Source organism: Coregonus lavaretus, assembly GCF_964263955.1.
Source record: "Coregonus lavaretus genome assembly, chromosome: 18".
Taxonomy (NCBI): Eukaryota; Metazoa; Chordata; class Actinopteri; order Salmoniformes; family Salmonidae; genus Coregonus; species Coregonus lavaretus.
The window spans coordinates 40,258,060-40,279,815 of record NC_140005.1 but is presented as its reverse complement, the minus strand read 5'-3'; the positions used below and the strand labels follow the sequence as shown (position 1 = coordinate 40,279,815).

At 46.1% G+C, this 21,756-nt stretch overlaps 1 protein-coding gene across 2 annotated transcripts in view; it reads right to left on the bottom strand.

Annotated features, from left to right (window-relative positions):
- The window catches only part of syne1b (spectrin repeat containing, nuclear envelope 1b), a gene marked incomplete at its 5' end in the record, with an annotated part of 150,074 nt that overhangs the window by 57,977 nt on the left and 70,341 nt on the right, over positions 1-21,756 (bottom strand). For both annotated transcript variants that reach the window (XM_084182196.1, XM_084182195.1), the window contains 31 exons: positions 30-155; positions 495-674; positions 896-1,039; positions 1,289-1,471; positions 1,567-1,689; positions 1,978-2,163; positions 2,466-2,603; positions 4,491-4,673; positions 4,844-4,996; positions 5,248-5,403; positions 5,690-5,855; positions 6,135-6,409; positions 6,808-7,026; positions 7,278-7,422; positions 8,210-8,373; positions 8,710-8,883; positions 9,113-10,747; positions 10,883-11,158; positions 11,267-11,516; positions 12,062-12,327; positions 14,434-14,610; positions 14,927-15,052; positions 15,283-15,429; positions 15,614-15,793; positions 16,008-16,175; positions 16,386-16,538; positions 16,910-17,236; positions 17,542-17,712; positions 17,930-18,085; positions 18,313-18,630; positions 21,510-21,674. In XM_084182196.1, the coding sequence (XP_084038322.1) occupies positions 30-155; positions 495-674; positions 896-1,039; positions 1,289-1,471; positions 1,567-1,689; positions 1,978-2,163; positions 2,466-2,603; positions 4,491-4,673; positions 4,844-4,996; positions 5,248-5,403; positions 5,690-5,855; positions 6,135-6,409; positions 6,808-7,026; positions 7,278-7,422; positions 8,210-8,373; positions 8,710-8,883; positions 9,113-10,747; positions 10,883-11,158; positions 11,267-11,516; positions 12,062-12,327; positions 14,434-14,610; positions 14,927-15,052; positions 15,283-15,429; positions 15,614-15,793; positions 16,008-16,175; positions 16,386-16,538; positions 16,910-17,236; positions 17,542-17,712; positions 17,930-18,085; positions 18,313-18,630; positions 21,510-21,674 (7,230 nt within the window). The remainder of the gene's footprint in view (positions 1-29; positions 156-494; positions 675-895; positions 1,040-1,288; positions 1,472-1,566; positions 1,690-1,977; positions 2,164-2,465; positions 2,604-4,490; positions 4,674-4,843; positions 4,997-5,247; positions 5,404-5,689; positions 5,856-6,134; positions 6,410-6,807; positions 7,027-7,277; positions 7,423-8,209; positions 8,374-8,709; positions 8,884-9,112; positions 10,748-10,882; positions 11,159-11,266; positions 11,517-12,061; positions 12,328-14,433; positions 14,611-14,926; positions 15,053-15,282; positions 15,430-15,613; positions 15,794-16,007; positions 16,176-16,385; positions 16,539-16,909; positions 17,237-17,541; positions 17,713-17,929; positions 18,086-18,312; positions 18,631-21,509; positions 21,675-21,756) is intronic.

The following is a 21,756-nucleotide window of genomic DNA, read 5'->3' as shown; positions in this document are numbered from 1 at the left end:
GGAGTGATGGGAGAGGGGGAGCAACAGACCTGACTGGGAGTGATGGGAGAGGGGGAGTGACAGATAGGAGGAGAGGAGATGTCACTGTTGGTGCCCTCCTCCCCAGACTCCTCTGTGACGGGGGACAGGAGGGTGTGACAGCGGCCAGCCGTCATCTGATCACACCATAGGACAGTTAGAAAGAACAGACAGACATAGCATCCCGGTTTTAGAGACGGATAATCACAAATAGGTAAGTGATTTGAATTAGGTAGTTAATCAGAAAATACATGCAGAGAAGATTGTGTGAATTTATTAAAAGACCACCGCAGAGTCTTTCTGACAGACAGCATGCTAGCTCGAGATTTGATAAAGGGAGTAACAGTAGAGTGATTTGTCTGAGTTAGTTAATTAACCAGAAAATACACGAAGTATAAAACCTGCTGTATAATTAGTAAACTCGTATTGTTTACAACATCAATAAGCTCGATCGAGGAGGGGAGTTGGCCTCTCACCATGACTACAGAGGGTTTGTGTGTGTCTCCATCCAGGTCCTCCTCAGTAAGCCCCGCCCCCTCTGTGTCACTCACAGTGAGCAGCATGGTGGCGTGCTTGGCCTTCACAGCAAGCATCTTACACTTAGAGTTTAGACTGGCTATCTTCTCCTGGTAACCCTTGATCTTCTGGGCCAGCTCCTGTTAGAAACATTCCGATCACAGTCAGTGGTTATGGTGACAACAGCGGAACAAAGCATTCATATAGGCACAACATTTTACAGCTTAACTAGTGTGCTTGTTGTAGTTTTTTTGCTTTGGGTACCTAATTGTTCCTACCAGTCCTGGATCTAGAGGTTTTCACTTCCTTTATACATTCACAATACTGCATTCCTTTCCACTGGTAATGCTATGTACAGTACCTCATGGTGTAGGATCTGAGCCTGCAGCTCCTGGATGTTGCTGGTGGCAATGGGTCGGTCCTGGATGACTCTGTGGGCCTCCTCTATCAGCCCCTGGAGGTGTCTTACCTCCTGCTCATACTGCTCATACTGAACAACAGCCTCCTACATAAGGAAAGGAAATCAAGGAATGTTGATACTGGTGCCCAATGTAGGAGGGTGAACTGTTCTTGGCTTGCAGGTATGGCCAAACGGATTCAAACCGTGACTTTCTGTGTTCCTCAAGAATGTGTTAGCCCGTTGAGCTAAAACCTAGCCATTAGCTCGGGGAACTAACACAAGTCTTCAGTCACAGGCAATCTTATTCATTATGCGGTTAATCATCCATTACATAGAGTGCTGTGGCCTCCCTACCTGTAGAATGTTGCACTGCTGTATTGCGACATGCTGCAGCTGGCTGGCCTCCTGCTGTAGGCCCAGTGCCGTGCGACAGATAGCCAGGCCAGGCATCACCTCCTCTGGGACGCGCAGGGCACTCTGACACAGCTGCACCGCCTGCACCTGCTGCTTGAAGCCCTCCATCTCCGACAGCAGACGCTAGGAAAACAGACAGGAGGAAACGTCACATTCTCCACAGCAGAAGAAGAAGAAGAAGAAGAAGAAGAAGAAGAAGAAGAAGAAGAAGTTGTTACCTGTCTCTGGGCCAGTTGTTCCTTGAGACTCTGTCGGGCCAGCTCAGGAGAGGTAAGTGTAGCTTGGACTTGTTCTAGAGCAACATGTAGGGCCTTCACCTCGTACTCCAGACGCTCCATACTCTGAAGGGACGAAACAGGACACACACAGGTTCATCTCGGAACCCAGAACCAAATCTTCTGAGTGCTAGCTGGCTAGCTAATCAAGTCATGTTAATCGTCTGTCAGGAGAGACTACACACAGGTCAATCAATCAAATACAGTATATTTGTATGTACAGGTGAGAATAACACTGAGATGCTAAAAGCTATTCGACCGTCTCTGAGACAAAGACTAACAACAATGCTACAGTAAAAGCAGATGCTAGGCTAAAACGCCAGGCCAGTGCATACTGTATGTCTGAGTGAGTACCTTGGCTGCGTCCTGTAGGCTCTGCAGTCGTGTCCTGATGGTCTGCTGGAGCTCCTCGGTGTGGCGGCTGAGCTCACACACCTGCTGGGACATGTTCTCTGTCTGCAGCACCTCAGACAGCATATCCACCTTCTCTCCCATGGCTTGCAGGTCCCCATGGAGCTCCCGGGACTCACGCAGCACAGACTGATGGGACGGGGAGGGGGAAAACACAACACAGGCAATGAATGGAGTACGTTTATGAAAAAAAGGGCCATCCAGTGATGCCGGTTAATAAGAAAAGAAGCAACATCCTGGTTCCCCGGTTAGAGGGATAATGATAGGAGACAGGGTAACAGAACACATATTTATTTCCTTACACACACAAACACCACCAGTGTTGTTGAAGATGGTATAGTGGAAGTGAACAGTGAGAGAGTTTTATACAGTCTGTATCAGCATTTCAATCCTGCAACTCTACATGTGTTTATTCGTCATTCTCCACCCACCTGATACATCCTTATCTGTTCCTGCAGATGAGGGGAGGAGTTCCAGATGATGTTGGCCCTCACCAGGCCCTTGGCTTTCTCCGACCACCTCACTATGAAGTCCAGCATCTCATTGTACTCCTCTAGATGGGCCCCGGCCTGGACAGGTGAGATAACAGAGAGGCATTGAGGAACTAGGGAACAGACAGCAGGGAAATGCATACCTTTGTGACACTGACCACGTATGGGTAAATGTACGTCATGGTATAAATAGCACCTTTTACGATTAAAAGTCAAATGGCCCCATATAAACATTTTGGGCTGGGCAACACAGTACATTAATGCCACCTCTTCAGTGTAACAACAACAACAACAACAGTGTAACAACAACAGCAACAGTGTAACTACAACAACAACAACAAGACTTCCCATGTATTTTGTGTTTTTCTCCCCTCAAAAATGTACAGTCGTGGTCAAAAGTTTTGAGAATGACACAAATACTCATTTTCACAAAGTCTGCTGCCTCAGTTTTGATGATGTCAATTTGCATATACTCCAGAATGTCATGAAGAGTGATCAGATGAATTGCAATTAATTGCAAAGTCCTTCTTTGCCATGAAAATGAACTTAATCCCCAAAAAACAATTCCACTGCATTTCAGACCTGCCCAAAAGGACCAGCTGACATCATGTCAGTGATTCTCTTGTTAACACAGGTGAGAGTGTTGACGAGGACAAGGCTGGAGATCACTCTGTCATGCTGATTGAGTTAGAATAACAGACTGGAAGCTTTAAAAGGAGGGTGGTACTTGAAATCATTGTTCTTCCTCTGTTAACCATGGTTACCTGCAAGGAAACACGTGCCATCATCATTGCTTTGCACAAAAAGGGCTTCACAGGCAAGGATATTGCTGTTAGTAAGATTGCACCTAAATCAACCATTTATCGGATCATTAAGAACTTCAAGGAGAGAGGTTCAATTGTTGTGAAGAAGGCGTCAGGGCGCCCAAGAAAGTCCAGCAAGCGCCAGGACCATCTCCTAAAGTTGATTCAGCTGTGGGATCGGGGCACCACCAGTGCAGAGCTTTCTCAGGAATGGCAGCAGGCAGGTGTGAGTGCATCTGCATGCACAGTGAGGCAAAGACTTTTGGAGGATGGCCTGGTGTCAAGAAGGGCAGCAAAGAAGCCACTTCTCTCCAGGAAAAACATCAGGGACTGATATTATGCAAAAGGTACAGGGATTGGTCTGCTGAGGACTGGGGTAAAGTCATTTTCTCTGATGAATCCCCTTTCCGATTGTTTGGGGCATCCGGAAACACCTTGTCCGGAGAAGACAAGGTGAGCACTACCATCAGTCCTGTGTCATGCCAACAGTAAAGCATCCTGAGACCATTCGTGTGGGGTTGATTCTCAGCCAAGGGAGTGGGCTCACTCACAATTTTGCCTAAGAACACAGCCATGAATAAAGAATGGTACCAACACATCCTCCGAGAGCAACTTCTCCCAACCATCCAAGAACAGTTTGGTGACGACCAATGCCTTTTCCAGCATGATGGAGCACCTTTCCATCCATAAGGCAAAAGTGATAACTAAGTTGCTCGGGGAACAAAACATCGACATTTTGGGTCCATGGCCAGGAAACTCCCAAAACCTTAATCCCATTGATAACTTGTGGTCGATCCTCAAGAGGCGGGTGGACAAACAAAAACCCACAAATTCTGACAAACTCCAAGCATTGATTATGCAAGAATGGGCTGCCATCAGTCAGGATGTGGCCCAGAAGTAAATTGACAGCAAGCAAGGGCGGATTGCAGAGGTCTTGAAAAAGAAGGGTCAACACTGCAAATATTGACTCTTTGCATAAACTTAATGTAATTGTCAATAAAAGCCTTTGACGCTTATGGAATGCTTGTAATTATACTTCAGTATACCATAGTAACATCTGACAAAAATATCTCATAACACTGAAGCAGCGAACTTTGTGAAGACCAATACTTGTGTCATTCTCAAAATGTTTGACCACGACTGTATACATTTGGTTCCTAACCTTTTTGAGCCAGATGGTTCTACACTCGGCCAGTCGGGCAGTGTGGTGGTGGATGTCTCCTAACTTGACTATGGCATCGCTCAGCTGTTTGGCCAAGATGGGGTTCCGTCTGCCGAACTCCTGGACTGCAGCATCCAGCTCTGAGAGAGTCCGACGACAGCTCTCCAGGTCATCACAAAGACACTGAGGAGAGGAGAGAAACTCTGGGTTAAACAGACTGACCAAGATAGCAGCTCATTCACTTTTGTATCTATTTCAGTTTACTTCCTGAATTGACTGAATTGACATGAAATTGACCCCAACCCTTATTAAGAGACATACAGTATGCATGAGCATCTTCAGCTCCCGCTCACCTTGGTCTCGTCTTTAGCGTGATCGACATCACTGGCTTTATCTTTGAGTCTGGTGGAGATGGCTTTCATCTTTTCCGACACATCATGGATCCTGGAACTGAAGTCCTCCTTGATGTCTCTCGTCTTCTGAATCTCTCTCTCTTTGGATAGAACCTTAGGAAAAATTCAGAAGAGAAACATACAAATGTAACCCTGTAATAACTTTTCTAATCTTTACATTTACAATAGCAAAAGATACAGTAGTTGACGTAGTGGACCGGTTTCCTGGACACAGATGAAGCCTAATCTATTTGAATGGAAATTCTCTATTGAGCATGCTTTTGAATCCATGACTAGGCTTAATCTGTGTCCAGGAAACCTGCCTAGTTAGAAATAGCAAACTGAGGCCTTAGATAGTCTAGTACCTGGTCCTCTATGGCCCCCAGTGCGAGGGACACCTCAGCCAGCTGCATTGAGATCTCTGAGGGCAGGATGGTGTACAGGTCCAGATACTTGCTCTGCTGCTGCTCTGCTATCTTATCCACATGCTGACGGTACCCTATCACATCACTGTGCACCACCTGTCCAATACATCAGAGAAACATGGTCATGCACCAATACCCAAAAACAAGCCACACACATAACAATTACTTAATTTACGCCATAGCTAGCCTTGATCCCAGCCTGAGAATACGCCTTAGCATACAATACTACTTGATACAACAGTTGAGTAAATGCGTTATGGAATTTTGGCAATTTTGTGACCGAGTCATGTATGGCCAATACAACGTTGCAAAATATAATGTGATCATGTGTTGGATTGTGTTTACTCTGTCTCTAGCTCCATAGAGTTAGCCAGCCGCTTACCTCCAGCTTCTGCAGCAGAGCATCTATATCTGGGGTAGGGTTGAGAAGCAGCTCCCTGGTCTCCTGGATCCAGGCTTTGACCACACTCAGGTTCTTCTCCACCTCCTCTCTGTCCCTCAGCTCCATCCCAGCCTGGGTACGCTTGGTACGCGCATGCTGCAGCAGACTGGTGGAGAGACATAAAAACACTCCGCTCCATTATTCTTTTCCTCCTGAGTTATTTGAACTGGACAGTTGGGAAATGCAGGAGACAAACTTCCACTTGTAACTAAATGGACAATTATCTATCTATTCTATTCAATGCAAAACAACAACAGATCTAATTCCTGAGTTGTCAACCAATCTGTTATGCAAATGAAAAACAAAGGCTCGCTTGCCAGACTCATGGTGCTCCACAGCGGCTGTGGGAAGAGACCATGCAAAACATTACAATCTTGATCTGCACCTTTCCATGCGGTCTTGTACAGCTCTGATCTCCTTGAGACTGGGCAGTTGGTCCTGTTCGGAGGTGGGGGATGGTGAGGGGACCTCCACGTCATGGAGCAGGCTGAGGGCGTACTGACGCAGCAGGGTGAGGGAGGACAGCTCCCTCTCTACGTCCTGGATCAGCAGCTCGTGCTGGTCCAACACAGACTGTAAGGTAGCCTTGGACGCCTTCTCAACAGCACAGTCCATGACACGGCTCTGAAGCTCGTCCACCATGTTCCTCAGCTTCACCATCTGAAAGCAACACAGGCAGGGGAAATCTAGATAGTGTGCTGAACCTGCAATGACTTGTTTATAAAGCATAATTGTTAGCTTCTACTAAGGAGTATTGTACACTCTTTAGAGAACCTATACGGCAGACAGCAACATAGGGCAGAAGGGGAACAAATAGATAATACAGCAAGTGCTGATAGTGTCCTGTTTAGTTCCCTTTCAGTCAGTATACTGTACAACGGACAGCTATGAGGATTGCACTCCTGTCCCCCTAACTGTGTTGTACCTTGTTGCCCTCCTTAGGGAACAGTAGTTATATTCATGAACTTACATTGATATTATGGTCTTCTCCACTGTTTATTCGTGAACACACTGTACTCACACTCATAGCCTCGTGTTTCTGTTTTAGCCTACTATACCTTCTCTCTGAAGGTCCTCCACTCCTGGGCCGTGTCCTCCAGGACCCTCTCCTGCCCTCGTGCTACGCTGCGTAGCCGGGTCCAGCGCTGCCACACCGTGGTCATGGAGCGGCTGATGGTGGCCTTGCTGGCGTCACTACCCACAAGCTCCAGCTGGGATGCCTGCTCCTCCAGCCCGGTCAGCTTCTCCTGGAACCCATTCACCATCGACACCAGGGACTGGCAGGGAGGGAGGAGAGGAGGAAATATACACACAAGAGAAGCGTCATTGTCAGTTATGAGTGTTCATAAATAAAGTTCTCTCTGGAAAATTCTATGTGTAGTCTTTATTTCTTTGTGCTTTGATTACTAAAGATGAATGTACAATGACGCCATCATTTGGCTAATTACGCCGCCATTAGCAAAGTTTATAATTTAATGTAAAAGTCCAAATAGAAGACAATCTTTATTTTCCCATGGTCCTCTTTTACCCTATGACTCCTGAGCTTCTCCTCTGCCTCCAGAAAGGTGGCAGCCTTGGCGGTGGAGAACTCAGTCAGCTTCTTCTCTGCCTCGTTCATCAGTTCAATCACTGTCTGCCTCGCCTCCTGGTAGGACTTCCACTGGGCAACACAGCTAGGGACAACACAGGACAGTCAATTTCATTCAATTCCAACTTTATTGTACCTGTAGGGAAATGCATGGTGCAGCCAACTATTTACAGAAGATATTTAAGCAATATACCACGGCTAAGGGCTGTTTTTAAGCACGACACAACGCGGAGTGCCTGGATACAGCCATTGGCTGTGGTATTGGCCATATGTAACTCAGGTCGCAGTTGTAAATGAGAACTTGATCTCAACTGGCTTACCTGGTTAAATAAAGGTGAATTTAAAAAAATATATATGAAAATATATCACAAACCCTCAAGGTACCTTATTGCTATTATAAATTATTGCTATTATAAACTGGTTACCAACGTAATTAGAACAGTAAAAATTAACTTTTTGTCATACCGGTGCTACACGGTCTGATATACCACGGCTTTCAGCCAATCAGCATTCAGGGCTCAAACCACCCAGTTTATAAAACATAATATGCACTTCATTGTGTTGGAGGGAAGCATGTGTTGAAGGGGATATAATGTCTTACTTTCAATTGAGTAACAATGTCACAATGACGGCGATCACTTTAAGACAATCCAATCAGTTCTGTCTGTTATACTAAGTTAACACTAAATTGCCCATCTCTGCACCAAGGTCTCTCTCTCTGTATTCAACACTTTTAAAACCCTATTGTCCATGTATGCACGCATGGTTTTAAGTCGCTTTGGATGAAAGCGTCCGCTAAATGGCATATAAAGATATAATTATATATGTCCATGTTTTGGTTACAATTGAACCTTTTCCTCTACTTCCTGTACCTGATCAGGACGTCCTGATGACACTGCAGCTGATCTCGGACCTCCACTCCTCTCTGCTGAGCAGACTCCACACTCAGCCTGAGCTGTTCCTTGGCTGTAGGGTTAACCAGGTTCTCCAGCTGGGGGGGCAGAGCCTCCAACTCCTGCAGGTGGTCCAAGAACTCCTGCCACGAGGCACAGGGAGAGAACGTGGTTAAGGGAGAGGTAAAGGGAGAGACAATCAATCACAATCAGAGAGAGACAATCAATCACATCAAAAATTGAAAAAACGGCACACAAAAAATCACTCTTGAATATAAGTTGCAATTGAAGCTTTGTTTCAGTTTTCTTTACCTTATAGCAACATTTCCTAATAGACCACACTTTATTTAGTCCTGACAAAGGCCCAGATTGGTGTCGAAATGTCCTATGAAACTAAACACTTTGGGGACGTTATACCATTGTGCAGATTTATTTTTTGCTCTACATTTTCCACCCGGACATGTTATTGGAGCACCCACCTGCTCCGAGGCCATGATGTCCTCCTGCTGGCGTAGACACTCCTCGTAGTTCTCTACGTCCACCCCCAGGCTGGCTAGCTGTAGGAAGGCCACTGCGTCCTCCAGCCACTCACACGCTGACTGCATCTGGAAGTGGTACTTCTGACACAACGCTAAGGCCTGCTCCAGGGTGATCTGGAGAACAGACAGGGAAGGGAAATGGTGAGTAGGTGAAGCTAAAATACTAATACATGTCAACAAACAGGCTATGTTATCGACATTATTACTACCTCATAGCGTACAAAATTCCAGAAACGTTCCCAAAGTTCCCAGATGGAATCCTTCAACCGGGATTTTTTTCCAGACTTTTGCAATCCCACTCCCTTATATTATAATACATAGAGACAATATGATATCACTTCACCTGTTTGGAGCTCAGAGCCTGTTGGACATCAGCCTGTAATTTGGCCATCTCCCCCAGGCTCAAGTCAACGTGGGCTGGGACCAGCTCATTGGCGCTGATGTACTTCTGTTTCTCCCTGCTGCTCAGGGCAGCCACGATCCTCAGCCTGGACTGGACCTCCTCCTGCATAATCTGCTGCTTCCTGATCTCTTCCTGGACCTTCTCTACCCTCACGTCCACCACCACAGCACAGCCCAGCTCATCCCTGATTTGCTGCAGCCAGTCCAGGGTCCGCTTCACCTCCGTCTCAAAGTCTTTACTCTGGACAAACCTATTCTCACACTCCACTATCAGCTCCCCTACGGCAGACTGCAGGGACTGCAGCTCCTCCTGCCACAAGACCACCTGTTCTCTGGAGGCCTCGTGGGCAGCCTGGTCCAGCTGAGGAGCCAGGTTATCCATCTGCTCCATGAGTCGGGAGAGATGAGAGCTGGCGCTCTGGAGACTCCCGGCCAGGGCGTGGTAGTTCTTCAGCCTCTCCTCCGCCGACTGAGTCTCTGCGTTGACCTTGACCAGCTGTTCTTTGGTAGCCTTCAGCTCTGAGTCCACCTGCATGGCCATGGCCTTGTGGTCCTCGAAGGACTCCAGCGTGTCATCGAGGTGCTCCACCCGCTGTTCGATGAGCCTCTTGAGTCCATTGTAGAGGCTCACCAGCTGGGTCATCTCTTCAGGCCTCCAGGGTTGACCGGTGCTTCGGAAGCCTTCCTTCTTCTGGTTTAGTTCACTGACAGCCAGACCAAGGTTGCTCAGATCAACCTGAAGAGCTTTGTAATCGCTCTGTAAACTGACAACCTCCTCTGTCTGTAGACCGACAGGCTGAGTCCCTAAGTTATGGAACTGCTCCTCAAGCTCCTTCAACGCATTATGGGTTACATCTATGAAGGAGGCGTACTCCTTTCTGGATAGAATGGCCTGTTCAATCTTCTCCTGTTTCTCTTTGGCCAGAGCTAGTATGCTGTTGTATTGCTGTGGGAGAGCATTGAGTTTCTCGTCCAAGTAACAGTGGTCCACTTCATTCAGAGTGGGCAGGATCTCCTGTCCAGCTCTCTGGACGATCAGTAGGAGGTTTTCATATTCCATCGCCTGCTCTACTATCTGCTGGTACTTCAACAGCTGCACGTTCAGCTCCAAGTCACCATTCATGAGGTTAATCTCAGGGAAGGTCACTATGTCTGCCTGTTTCAACCACTGACATGTTTTCTCCAGGTCTGCCTTGAAGTACTTCCTGGAGACAAGCACCTTTTCCAGCTCCTGGAGCCTCTGGCCACACTTCTGCAGGGCCTTCTCAAAGATGTTCTGCAGCTCCTGCAGCTTGGTGAGCATCTCAACCTTCTCATCCTGCGTGGTGTCCCTCATTAGGTCTCTGCCTTGGGACCACAGGGAGGTCAGCTCACTCTGGTAGGCCTTTAGGCTGCTCTGGATGTTCCTGCAGGTTCGCACCTGCTTGGCCAGGTCGTCAGGTAGCAGGGCGATGTACTCCTCTGCCTGGGCCTTCTTCTCGTTCTGCTGGACCCAGCTGATGGACTGGTTGACGGCCTGCAGGAACTGTGTTCTCTCTGTGAAGGCCTTGCTGAGGTGCTTCCTCCTCTGGGCCACCTTTATTTTATTTACACAATAAAGACATGTAAAAAAGATAGTAGCATGAATACAGTATAAACATAAGTTAAACAGGCATGTGCAAGAGAGGTGAGAAACCCAAATAGTCTTCTTTTTTGTTTGTTTTACACCCACCTTCACACTGAGAGACTCCAACTCAGCCTGGGTGTCTGAGATGAGCTGCTGCAGGCGCTGGCGCTCGTTGAGCCCCAGGTCAGCCAGGACGCGGTCAGCGTCGGTCATGATCTGGGCCAGAAGCAGCTGCTTAGCCTCCAGTTCACTGCAGATGCTGAGGTGGTCAAACAGAAAGCTTTGGGATAACTCTGGAGGAGGACTCATCTTCATGGCTTCAGACAGGGCAGGCTGCTGCTCCTCGGCCCACTCCCTGGCCTCCCTCAGACGGGCCTCCACCTAAATAGAATAGAATTTATACTTAATTGCCCATAGGTTAGACCAGAAATGTGTCTTCTGCCTTCCCCCCCCCCCCCCCCCCCCCACCACCCAAACACACACACACACCTGGGCCATGTCCTCCAGGGTCAGCACCGAGTCCTGGATCTTCCTGTCGATGAGGCTCTGTAGCTGGGCCCAGCGCTGCTCGAAGTGGCCGATCTGCTCCTTGACCAGCTCCTTATCGTCAAGATTCAGGTGGTGGATGACTTTCTGCCTCTGGTCCTTCAGGTCCTCCAGAGTTCCCTTCTGGTGTCTGAGAGCCACGGCAAGTTTTTTCAACGCCTCCAAGTGCTCATATGAACTTTCAGCATCAGTCCTTGGAGAGAAAAGGAAGATATTCAATGACTGGATTTCACAATAACTATTTTTCAAAGCTAACAAACATTCTAGTGATGATAGTGATTGAAGAAGTTCAGTTCTACTGTTCAAGGGGTGTGTTTGAGACCCATTGTCATGGTTTTTAGAATGTTGGTACAGCTCCCGAACTCTTAAGTCATGTTACCACTGTCATGCAACTATGATTATTCAACTATTGATTCCACACAGAGTCAGTCTTCTATGTGCTCTGGAGACTGGTCCCACATCAATAGACTTTTGCTATGAAAGGGACTGCTCATTCACTAGCAACCCACATAGCAACAAGACCAGCTGGGATCAGGCCATACAGAACCAAATACATTTTAAGTTGTTGCTTTTTTGTGATGTTATCAATACATAATGTGTTCGCTTTGATAGTGTATTGTGATACTATTGTGGGTGGGATCAGAGTAAAGTTATTGCAATACACCCTTATTGCATACACTTGTAGTTCCCATCCTGTAGTAACTCAGTGCTGTGTTTCAGATAGATAGATGACCCCACCTGGCCAGGTTGTCCCACTCCTTGGACACCTGCTCAAACAGGCCCTCCATGGCTGTGATGCAGTCGTGGTACTCCTGGGTCCTCTGCAGGTCCTCCTGTCTCTGTTCCTGCAGCCTGTTAGCCTGGTGGCACAGCTCCAGCCAGGAGTGGCTCAGACGCCCTATCTCCCCATGCTCCGGGCTGTGCTGGCCCTCAGTCAGACGACTCACACGCTCTGTCATCCTGGTTAGGGTGGCTTGTTTACTCTGCAGCTGCTGGCTAAACTCCTGTTGGAGAGAGTAGAGAAAGATTCATTGGATTTGATCAATGTGCATGTTACTCCTGAGTGGCGCAGTGGTCTAAGGCACTGCATCGCAGTGCAAACTGTGCCACTAGAGATCCTGGTTCGAATCCAGGCTCTGTCGCAGCCGGCCGCGACCGGGAGACCCATGGGGCGGCGCACAATTGGCCCAGCGTCGTCCAGGGTAGGGGAGGGAATGGCCGGCAGGGATGTAGCTCAGTTGATAGAGCATGGCGTTTGCAACGCCAGGGTTGTGGGTTCATTTCCCACGGGGGGCCAGTATAAAAAAAGAAATGTGTTCACTAACTGTAAGTCGCTCTGGATAAGAGCGTCTGCTAAATGACTAAAATGTAAATGTAAAAATGTGTTAGTGGTTTGTAAGTGAGCAATATCCTAATCGGTGAAACTGATATTGACTATTACACACTATTAGATTTTGATATTGACTAATTTCCATCTCGATTTTTCCTCTAAATTATGATTTTTATTTATTCATCTGGAGTGATCAGAGAAGTCATTTCAAAGAAGCTAGAGAAGATGGTTAGTGCAACCTGGACTCAGGGGTAGACGTAACATAGTAAATGAAAATTCCGGGACACACAACATTAGAATGATATGTTACGTTTGGTATGGTATGGTAAGTATTAACTTGTGGATGTCCATCATCCATTTTGTATGGAATGTTACGAATTACAATTCGTATGATATGTTACGAATTCCAATTTGTTTTGGCTAATGTTATCTACAGTTGAGAACGACACAAGTATTGGTCTTCACAAAGTTTGCTGCTTCAGTGTTTTTAGATATTTTTGTCAGATGTTACTATGGTATACTGAAGTATAATTACAAGCATTCAATAAGTGTCAAAGGCTTTTATTGACAATTATATTACATTTATGCAAAGAGTCAATATTTGCAGTGTTGACCCTTCTTTTTCAAGACCTCTGCAATCCGCCCTGGCATGCTGTCAATTGACTTCTGGGCCACATCCTGACTGATGGCAGCCCATTCTTGCATAATCAATGCTTGGAGTTTGTCAGAATTTGTGGGTTTTTGTTTGTCCACCCGCCTCTTGAGGATTGACCACAAGTTCTGGGGAGTTTCCTGGCCATGGACCCAACATTTCGATGTTTTGTTCCCCGAGCCGCTTAGTTATCAATTTTGCCTTAATGGCAAGGTGCTCCATCATGCTGGAAAAGGCATAGGTCGTCACCAAACTATTATTAGATGATTGGGAGAAGTTGCTCTCTGAGGATGTGATGGTACCATTCTTTATTCATGGATGTGTTCTTAGGCAAAATTGTGAGTGAGCCCACTCCCTTGGCTGAGAAGCAACCCCACACATGAATGGTCTCAGGATGCTTTACTGTTGGCATGACACCGGACTGATGGTAGCGCTCACCTTGTCTTCTCCGGACAAGCTTTTTTACGGATGCCCCAAACAATCGGAAAGGGGATTCATTCGAGAAAATGACTTTACCCCAGTCCTCAGCAGTCCAATCCCTGTACCTTTTGCAGAATATCAGTCTGTCCCTGATGTTTTTCCTGGAGAGAAGTGGCTTCCTCGCTGCCCTTCTTGACACCAGGCCATCCTCCAAAAGTCTTCGCCTCACTGTGCGTGCAGATGCACTCACACCTGCCTGCTGCCATTCCTGAGCAAGCTCTGCACTGGTGGTGCCCCGATCCAGCAGCTAAATCAACTTTAGGAGAAGGTCCTGGCGCTTGCTGGACTTTCTTGGGCGCCCTGAAGCCTTCTCCTGCTAAGTAGTTTCAAAGTTTCTCAAAAGTAGTAAGTAGTTGCAAAGTTGCTAATTAGCTAAACTGCTAATGTTTTCCGTGATGAGATTCGAACATGCAACCTTTGGGTTGCTAGATGTTCGCGTTATACGCGACCATTTGGTATGTAACCATACCAAATGTAACATATCATACTAATTTGAGTGTCCTGGATTTTCGTTTACTATGTTATGTCTAGTCTATGAGACCAGGCAAAAAAAATGTTTTAAAAGACTCTGCACACTGCAGTCTATGCTCCTATGTTGTATATTGGTGACAATGTTTTGACCACCTTGGTCTGTCATCAGATCTCTACCTTGGCCTGGGTAAGCATGTTGTGGGCGATCTTGGTCTCGAGCTCAGCTGGTCTTCTGGAGAGACTGAGGAGCTGCTGCTCCATGTCCTGGAACAGACCAGACAGCTCCTGCTTCTGCTCCTTTATCTCCCTCCAGCCCTCCAACAGCTCCTGGGAGCTCGACATCCTCTCCTCGATCTGCACAGCACACAGTACAGTGTACAACAACATGAAGTATACAGCAGAGCGCAAAACAACATGAAGTCAACCTATGAACATAAGATTGTTTTACTGTGATACTTTATGTATATCAGCTTTATGGCCTACACATTTGCCCTAAACTCTCATGCCCTGAACTTTAATGTTGTTTGTATTGTGCGAGATAGTGAGAGTAAGATGTATGTATTACATATGGCAAATACTTGAAACTCATGGTGAAAACCCTGTTGTCAATACGGGAAGGATGATGTGATGATGACCAGAAGTGAATGTACAGTAAGACCAGCCTACACACCGTGTGTTTGACCCGCTGGACCTCAGCAGCAGTGACCCTCACAGCATCATCAGACAGGTCACACACAGAACACACCAGGTCCAGGTACGTACTGGCTTGTTCCTGTAGAGCCCTGTAGTGCTTCACCTGTACAGGTAATAGGGAAATATACAAACAAATGTAATCAGCTTGATAAACATTTTAATTTGTTCATTTACTTTATTTAACCAGGTTTTCCCATTGAAGCAGAGCCTTCTATTTTCATCTGACCACGAAATTCCAGAACTCTAAGGCATAACATTGCCATGAAAACACCATTATTGTGTCATTTGATTCTCATTTGCCTATAAAAGAGCAGGGAGCAGTCAGTCACTAACCTGTTTGAGGGCCTCCTGCAGGCCAGAGGGAGGTTGACAGTGCAGCCGGAGCTCCTCATGGACAGTGGAGAGCCAGGTCTGGCACTGCTGCAGAGTGTCCTGGTGACTGACATGTTTCTGCAGCTCCCTGTCAAGACTTTGGTACACCTGATGAAGCAGACACAGACACAGAGACAAGTGAAGAGATAGAGCAGGTTAGTGGGAGATGGAGCCGATAAGTGAGTAGAGTAGAGTAGCGTAGAGCAGATCAGAGTAGAGTATAGTAGATTAGAGTAGAGCAGAACAGACCAGCGTAGCGTAATTTAGAGTAGAGTGTTACTATAGTACTCACACGCTGTGCGGTGCTGCAGATGGCTGAGTAGCTGTCTCTGGTGCCCTGCTGGTGAGCCTGGACCTGCTGGCTGATCTTAGCCTGCACCTGGTCTGTAGTACAGTTGGACATCAGGTCATCTCCCTTCTCCTTCAGACTGGTAAGGCGCTCCTCAAAGCTAGCTATCTCTTCCATGATTGCCTGAGAAGAAATGTGACAGACAAGGGTTATGACTATAAACAAAAACGGTTAAATTGTTTAGAAAAAGTATTAGAAAAATAAAATGCCATTTTCGAATGTTGGTTTAGAACTTCAGAAGCATAATTCCATTGTCACGCTAACAGGTGTTATTGCATAATTTAATTCTCATGGATTCTCATACGGTTCCATTCCATAACTTCAGTCATCTACTCACCTTGTGCCGGGCCAGTTGCTGTGTGGCCGTCTCCATGCTGCAGGTCTGCATGGAGTCTGAGGTGACCAGCCTACTAGACATCTGAAGAAGCCACTTCTCTACCTCCTGGAGCTCACTGCTGTAGCCCTCATGCTCCTTCACCCACTCCATCAGACTCTGGACCTGGCCCTGTAAATAGTACACGATGACTTTGTACCATATAGACAAAGCTACAGTAGCTATCTCAGCCACCACACCAATCAGGTTGGACAATGACTCATTTTGGTTGCATGCTCTAGGTAGCTAGCTAGTCTGTCACAAGATACTAGACAACTACAAACCAAGGAAGCTCTCTAATACTTTAAAAGTTAATCATGTGTACTGTAGTCCAACACCTACCCTGGCTGCTGTGCAGACGTCCTGGTAGTCTGTCTGTAGTCTGCTCATGTTGTCCCTGATGGTAGGGTCACGGACCGAATCCAGCAGAGCCTCTCCTTTCTCAACCACAGACCTCACCGCTGACTCGTGAGACTGCACTGTCTGCTGGATCGTCTATATAAGAGGAAAAACATCCTTTGAATGTCAATAATGAATCAGTTGTTGATGATATGTCTATTTGTAAACGGCACACATAGCTAGCTAGCTAGCTAGCTAGCTAGATAGATAGATAGATAGATAGATAGATAGATAGATAGATAGATAGATAGATAGATAGATAGATAGATAGATAGATAGATAGATAGATAGATAGATAGATAGATAGATAGATAGATAGATAGATAGATAGATAGATAGATAGATAGATAGATAGATAGATAGATAGATAGATAGATAGATAGATAGATAGATAGATAGATAGATAGATAGATAGATAGATAGATAGATAGATAGATAGATAGATATATATATAGATCTGTTCATACCTTGTATTTGGCTAACTGGGCCTTCTTCTGATAGAGCTCAGCTTTGGGTTCAACAGGCATCTCTAGCAGAGCCTTGGTCTCTGTGAGCCACTGAGCCTGGGCCTTGTACTTGTCCAGGAAGTCTTTGGAGAGGGAGATGCATTTCTCCAGGGAGCTGTGTTCAGTGCGTAGCCCAATCATCAGGCCCTCTAGCTGGGAGAGATGGGCGTCCACCTCCTCCCTCAGCTGGTCTGCCTCTGGTTCCTCCAGGAAGGCCATGGCTCGCTCCGTCTTCTCACGCATCGTCCTCAGGAAGCTGTGGCCCTGCTCCATGTCACCCTGCAGAGCCTTCAGGACAGACACACATAGACATAGAGAGAAAGCAGAAACAGTTATGCCTGTGACCATTAGCTTCTCAGAGGATGAAGCAAAGCAAAGGGAGTTGGAGCCTTAGGAGTGTCACTGCGATGCTAAAACACACTAGGTCCGCACTCAAAAAGTAGTTCAAAAGAGCTTACTTTTGCTACGCTAACAGTTGTTGTCTACCAACTAAGTTGCTTGAGGCATGGCTTCCATTTAGCTGAAGCTCAAGACTGTAGTCTCTCTTATGGCAGACTGAGGGCAGCAGCTGTAAGAAGAGACCGTAACTGTACCTCCAATTTCTTCCTCTTCCTCTCCATGGTAACACGGTCCACTACGTCGATGCTGATGGCCACGGTGCTGAAGTTGTTCTTGGCAGAGCTCAGCCAATCAGAGAAGGTACTGAACACACTCTGGGCCTCCTCTATGCAATACACCTCCTCCTGCAGCTGCTTGATGCTCTCCTACGTCATCAATACAGCCATTTTAGGAAAAAGAGAGAGACAAAATTGTCAGATCTTGCACTGTGGTTGCAGAGCTTGGTGAGTGCAAAGTGTTGTTGAGCAGAAGGTCCCAGGGTCTGCGCCCAGGTCAGGACAGGGATCGAATCTACTCTGTTACATGTGGTTGTATCCGTCAGTGTGTGTCTGTGTGTGTCTGTGTGTGAGCAGTGTTCCATACCAGTAGGTGCAGAAGCAGGGCGTGGTAGCGGGTGGTGAGCTGGGTAGCTCTGGTGCTGACCCGGCTGCTGATGTGGGTCTCATCCAACACCTGCTGGGCTAGCACACTCAGACCCTCCACCTCCTCCTGGTACACCAGCACCTCCTCCTGCCAACCCTGTATACAGAGAGACATATAACATGGCATATCATTTATTTAAACACAGGGGCACTGAAGGAGGAAGATGAGGAGGAGGAGGATGATGAGGAGAAGAAGGCTACCTGCTACCCCTTACTGCATAACGTGCACACACAAGACTTTGTAACGACTAATATAACAATAATCAACATCATCATTGATGTCACTTAGTGTTTCACAGCAATCTACTCTGAACCACTGCTGACCTTAATTAGTTGCAGCTGAGCGTCCTTGGTGGCGCGGTCTGACCTCCGATGGCTTCGTAGTTGACCTTTGCTCTCCATGCTCTTCAGCCAGCTGTCCAGACGCTGAAACTTCTGCTCCATCTGGCGGAGCTTGGCCAGGGCACTGTTGAACTGGCCCCTGGTGTCTCCCAGCCTCCCCTGGTACAGCCTCCAGTCTTGCTGTACAGTCTCCAGGACGCGGTCCTCGATCTGGGGGACTCCCCAGGGCACAACCTGGTCTCTACTGTCTAGCAGGGTGTTGAGCAGGGCCTGGCCCTCCGTGCACTGGACTTGTAGCTCCTGGGAATGAATGCAGAGAGACAGCTGTCATTGTTATTTATACTGGCTATTCCGAAATATTACTGGCCATTCCAAAATATTACTGGACATTCCAACGCCATTATACTGTACATCTCGCGCCGACAGGTAAAGCTAGGCATTTTTTCCTATGCTGAACATCTATTTAGACAACAATTTTGAATATGATCCATTATATTCAATACATCAGGGGCCAGTTAGACCAGTTGGGCATTAAAAAAAGTTGGTCTTAAATGCTAGGTCGGTTTTAGCTACGTCTGACTTTGTGATCAGAGTTTACACCTGTTGCACCAACCAAAAATAAGACTAGTTGTAGCTAAGTCCGGCGTAAGCAATGCGTGTTCATGAGATTTGATGCTTTATAATGATAGTTGCTAGGCAGCGCCAGTTACTAAGTTGTTACCATCCTCGTGGCAGTTCTAAACTTTGCAAGGCATGTCACTTTGCCCATCACTTCGCATTGCCCACCACATGAACATTTCCTAAACCACAACTGGATGGATCCATAAAGAATTACTGTGGGAATAAATATAACTGAATGATGAAAATATAATATTGCAATAAAAGGCTGATGTAATATATCAAATTGTTGCTCACTGAAACTTACAAAGTCATCCAACCGCTATAATAAATGTAAAGCAACAATAGCCGTGTGCAGTCTAGATGATAATTTCCACACCGTTTTGATTGGGACAATGCCATTTCGCTGCTTTGAGAAAAGCATTGGGACTCGTCTTGATTAATCAATCAATGTCCGATTTTTGTTTTCACTGAATCTGTTTTGGATATTTGGTTACAATAAGGCTGGGGAAATGTTAGCTAAATTGAGGTGAGTGTTCATCATCATTAGTCTAGTTTGCTCATCTATTAGCAGGACTGATACCATTTTGCTAGCATGTTAGGCTATGTAGCCTAGTGGATTATTATCCTCTTCACTCGTGGAGTAGCCTACTCCCGACCAAAAGCTAGTGACTTGTCTGATAATCAATCAATGTGATTTTGTTTCACTAAATCTCTATCTGTATAATAGTTAATTGATCTCTACCTGGGCAAAAAAGTGGAGATGCTGCTCATCTATTTGTTTCAGTGGTGTGTGGGCCTGCAGATGCAGCGAACTTCCTGTAATTCTACACATTTGCCATGGAGCAAAGAGCAAAATGTGCAGTTTTATAGCTAATCTCATGATATTCTATACATTTTTAAATGAGGCTGAGAGAAAATGTATACGTTTGAAAGCTAATTCAAGCTATTATATACAGTTCATTCGGAGAGTATTCAGACCCCTTGACATTTTCCACATTTTGTTACATTACAGCCTTATTCTAAAATTGATTAAATTGTTTTTTTCCCCCCTCAGCAATCTACACACAATACCCCATAATGACAAAGCAAAAACAGGTTTTTTGAAATTTTAGCAAATGTTTTAAAAATAAAAAACGGAAATATCACATTTACATAAGTATTCAGACCCTTTACTCAGTACTTTGTTGAAGCACCATTGGCAGCGATTACAGCCTTGAGTCTTCTTGGGTATGACGCTACAAGCTTGGCACAACTGTATTTGGGGAGTTTCTCCCATTCTTCTCTGTAGATCCTCTCAAGCTCTGTCAGGTTGGATGGGGAGCATCGCTGCACAGCTGTTTTCAGGTCTCTCCAGAGATGTTAGATCGGGTTCAAGTTCGGGCTCTGGCTGGGCCACTCAAGGACATTCAGAGACTTGTCCCAAAGCCACTCCTGCATTGTCTTGGCTGTGTGCTTAGGGTCGTTGTCCTATTGGAAGGTGAACCTTTGCCCCAGACTGAGGTCCTGAGTGCTCTGGAGCAGGTTTTCATCAAGGATCTCTCTGTACTTTGCTCCGTTCATCTTTCCCTTGATCCTGACTAGTCTCCCAGTCCGTGCCGCTGAAAAACATCCCCACAACATGATGCTGCCACCACCATGCTTCACCATAGGGATGGCGCCAGGTTTCCTCCAGACATGACCCTTGGCATTCAGTCCAAATAATTCAATCTTGGTTTCATCAGACCAGAGAATCTTGTTTCTCATGGTCTGAGAGTCTTTATGTGCCTTTTGCAAACATTTTTTGGTACCATTCCCCAGATCTGTGCCTCAACACAATCCTGTCTTGGAGCACTACGGACAATTCCTTCGACCTCATTGCTTGGTTTTGCTCTGACATGCACTGTCAACTGTGGGACCCTATACAGACAGGTGTGTGCCTTTCCAAATAATGTCCAATCAATTGAATTTACCACAGGTGATCAATGGAAACAGGATGCACCTGAGCTCAATTTCGTGTCTCATTGCAAAGGGTCTGAATATTTACGTAAATAAGGTATTTCTGTTTTTTATTTTTTGTTGCTCAATCTGATTGGGTGGGCAGAGGCACATGACATGTCTTTTATCACCATTATTATTTGCACTGGCACCGGACATGATTCCCTCTTTTACTTCATAATGTTCTCAAATAAATCTTCAAAATGTTCTTAAATGTGATGTTTTGGGACCTTGTTACTGATGAATGTGTTTTATGACCGTGTTTTTCTTTCTGCTTGCATTTTGTATTTATATTGATGTATGTATTTTCTGTAATTTATGTAATTCAGGACTCATCTGTAAAAGAGACCTTGGTCTCAGTATGACTCCCTGATAAAATAAAGGTTAAATAAAAAATACTGTTATTATTTGCAATCACATTTCCCATGAACTGTCAATAACAGTGAGTAGTATAGATGACCGTGGGTACCTTGGCTTTACCCAGGTTGGCAGCTTTGTCTCTCATCTCGGAGAATGAGAGAAATGGGAAAAGCCACTCTTCTTTTGCTATGTATCCGGAGGTAGCAGTATGTTCTTGTTCTGACCTGTAGTTTCTGAAGCGTCTCCTCCAGGGTTTCCACATCCCCCTCTAGCTGTGTGTAGCAGCCCAGCTTCTCCTGCTCCTGCTCCAGCCACGCCTCAAACACATGCAGGCCTCTCTGATAATCCTGGTGGGCCTGCACCAGCTCCTCTGCCTTCCCCATCGTACTCTGGGAACACAATAAGAATGATGTTCATTACAGACATGCAACTACTACCATTTTCTTTTCATGCTAATGCATGGGAGGAACA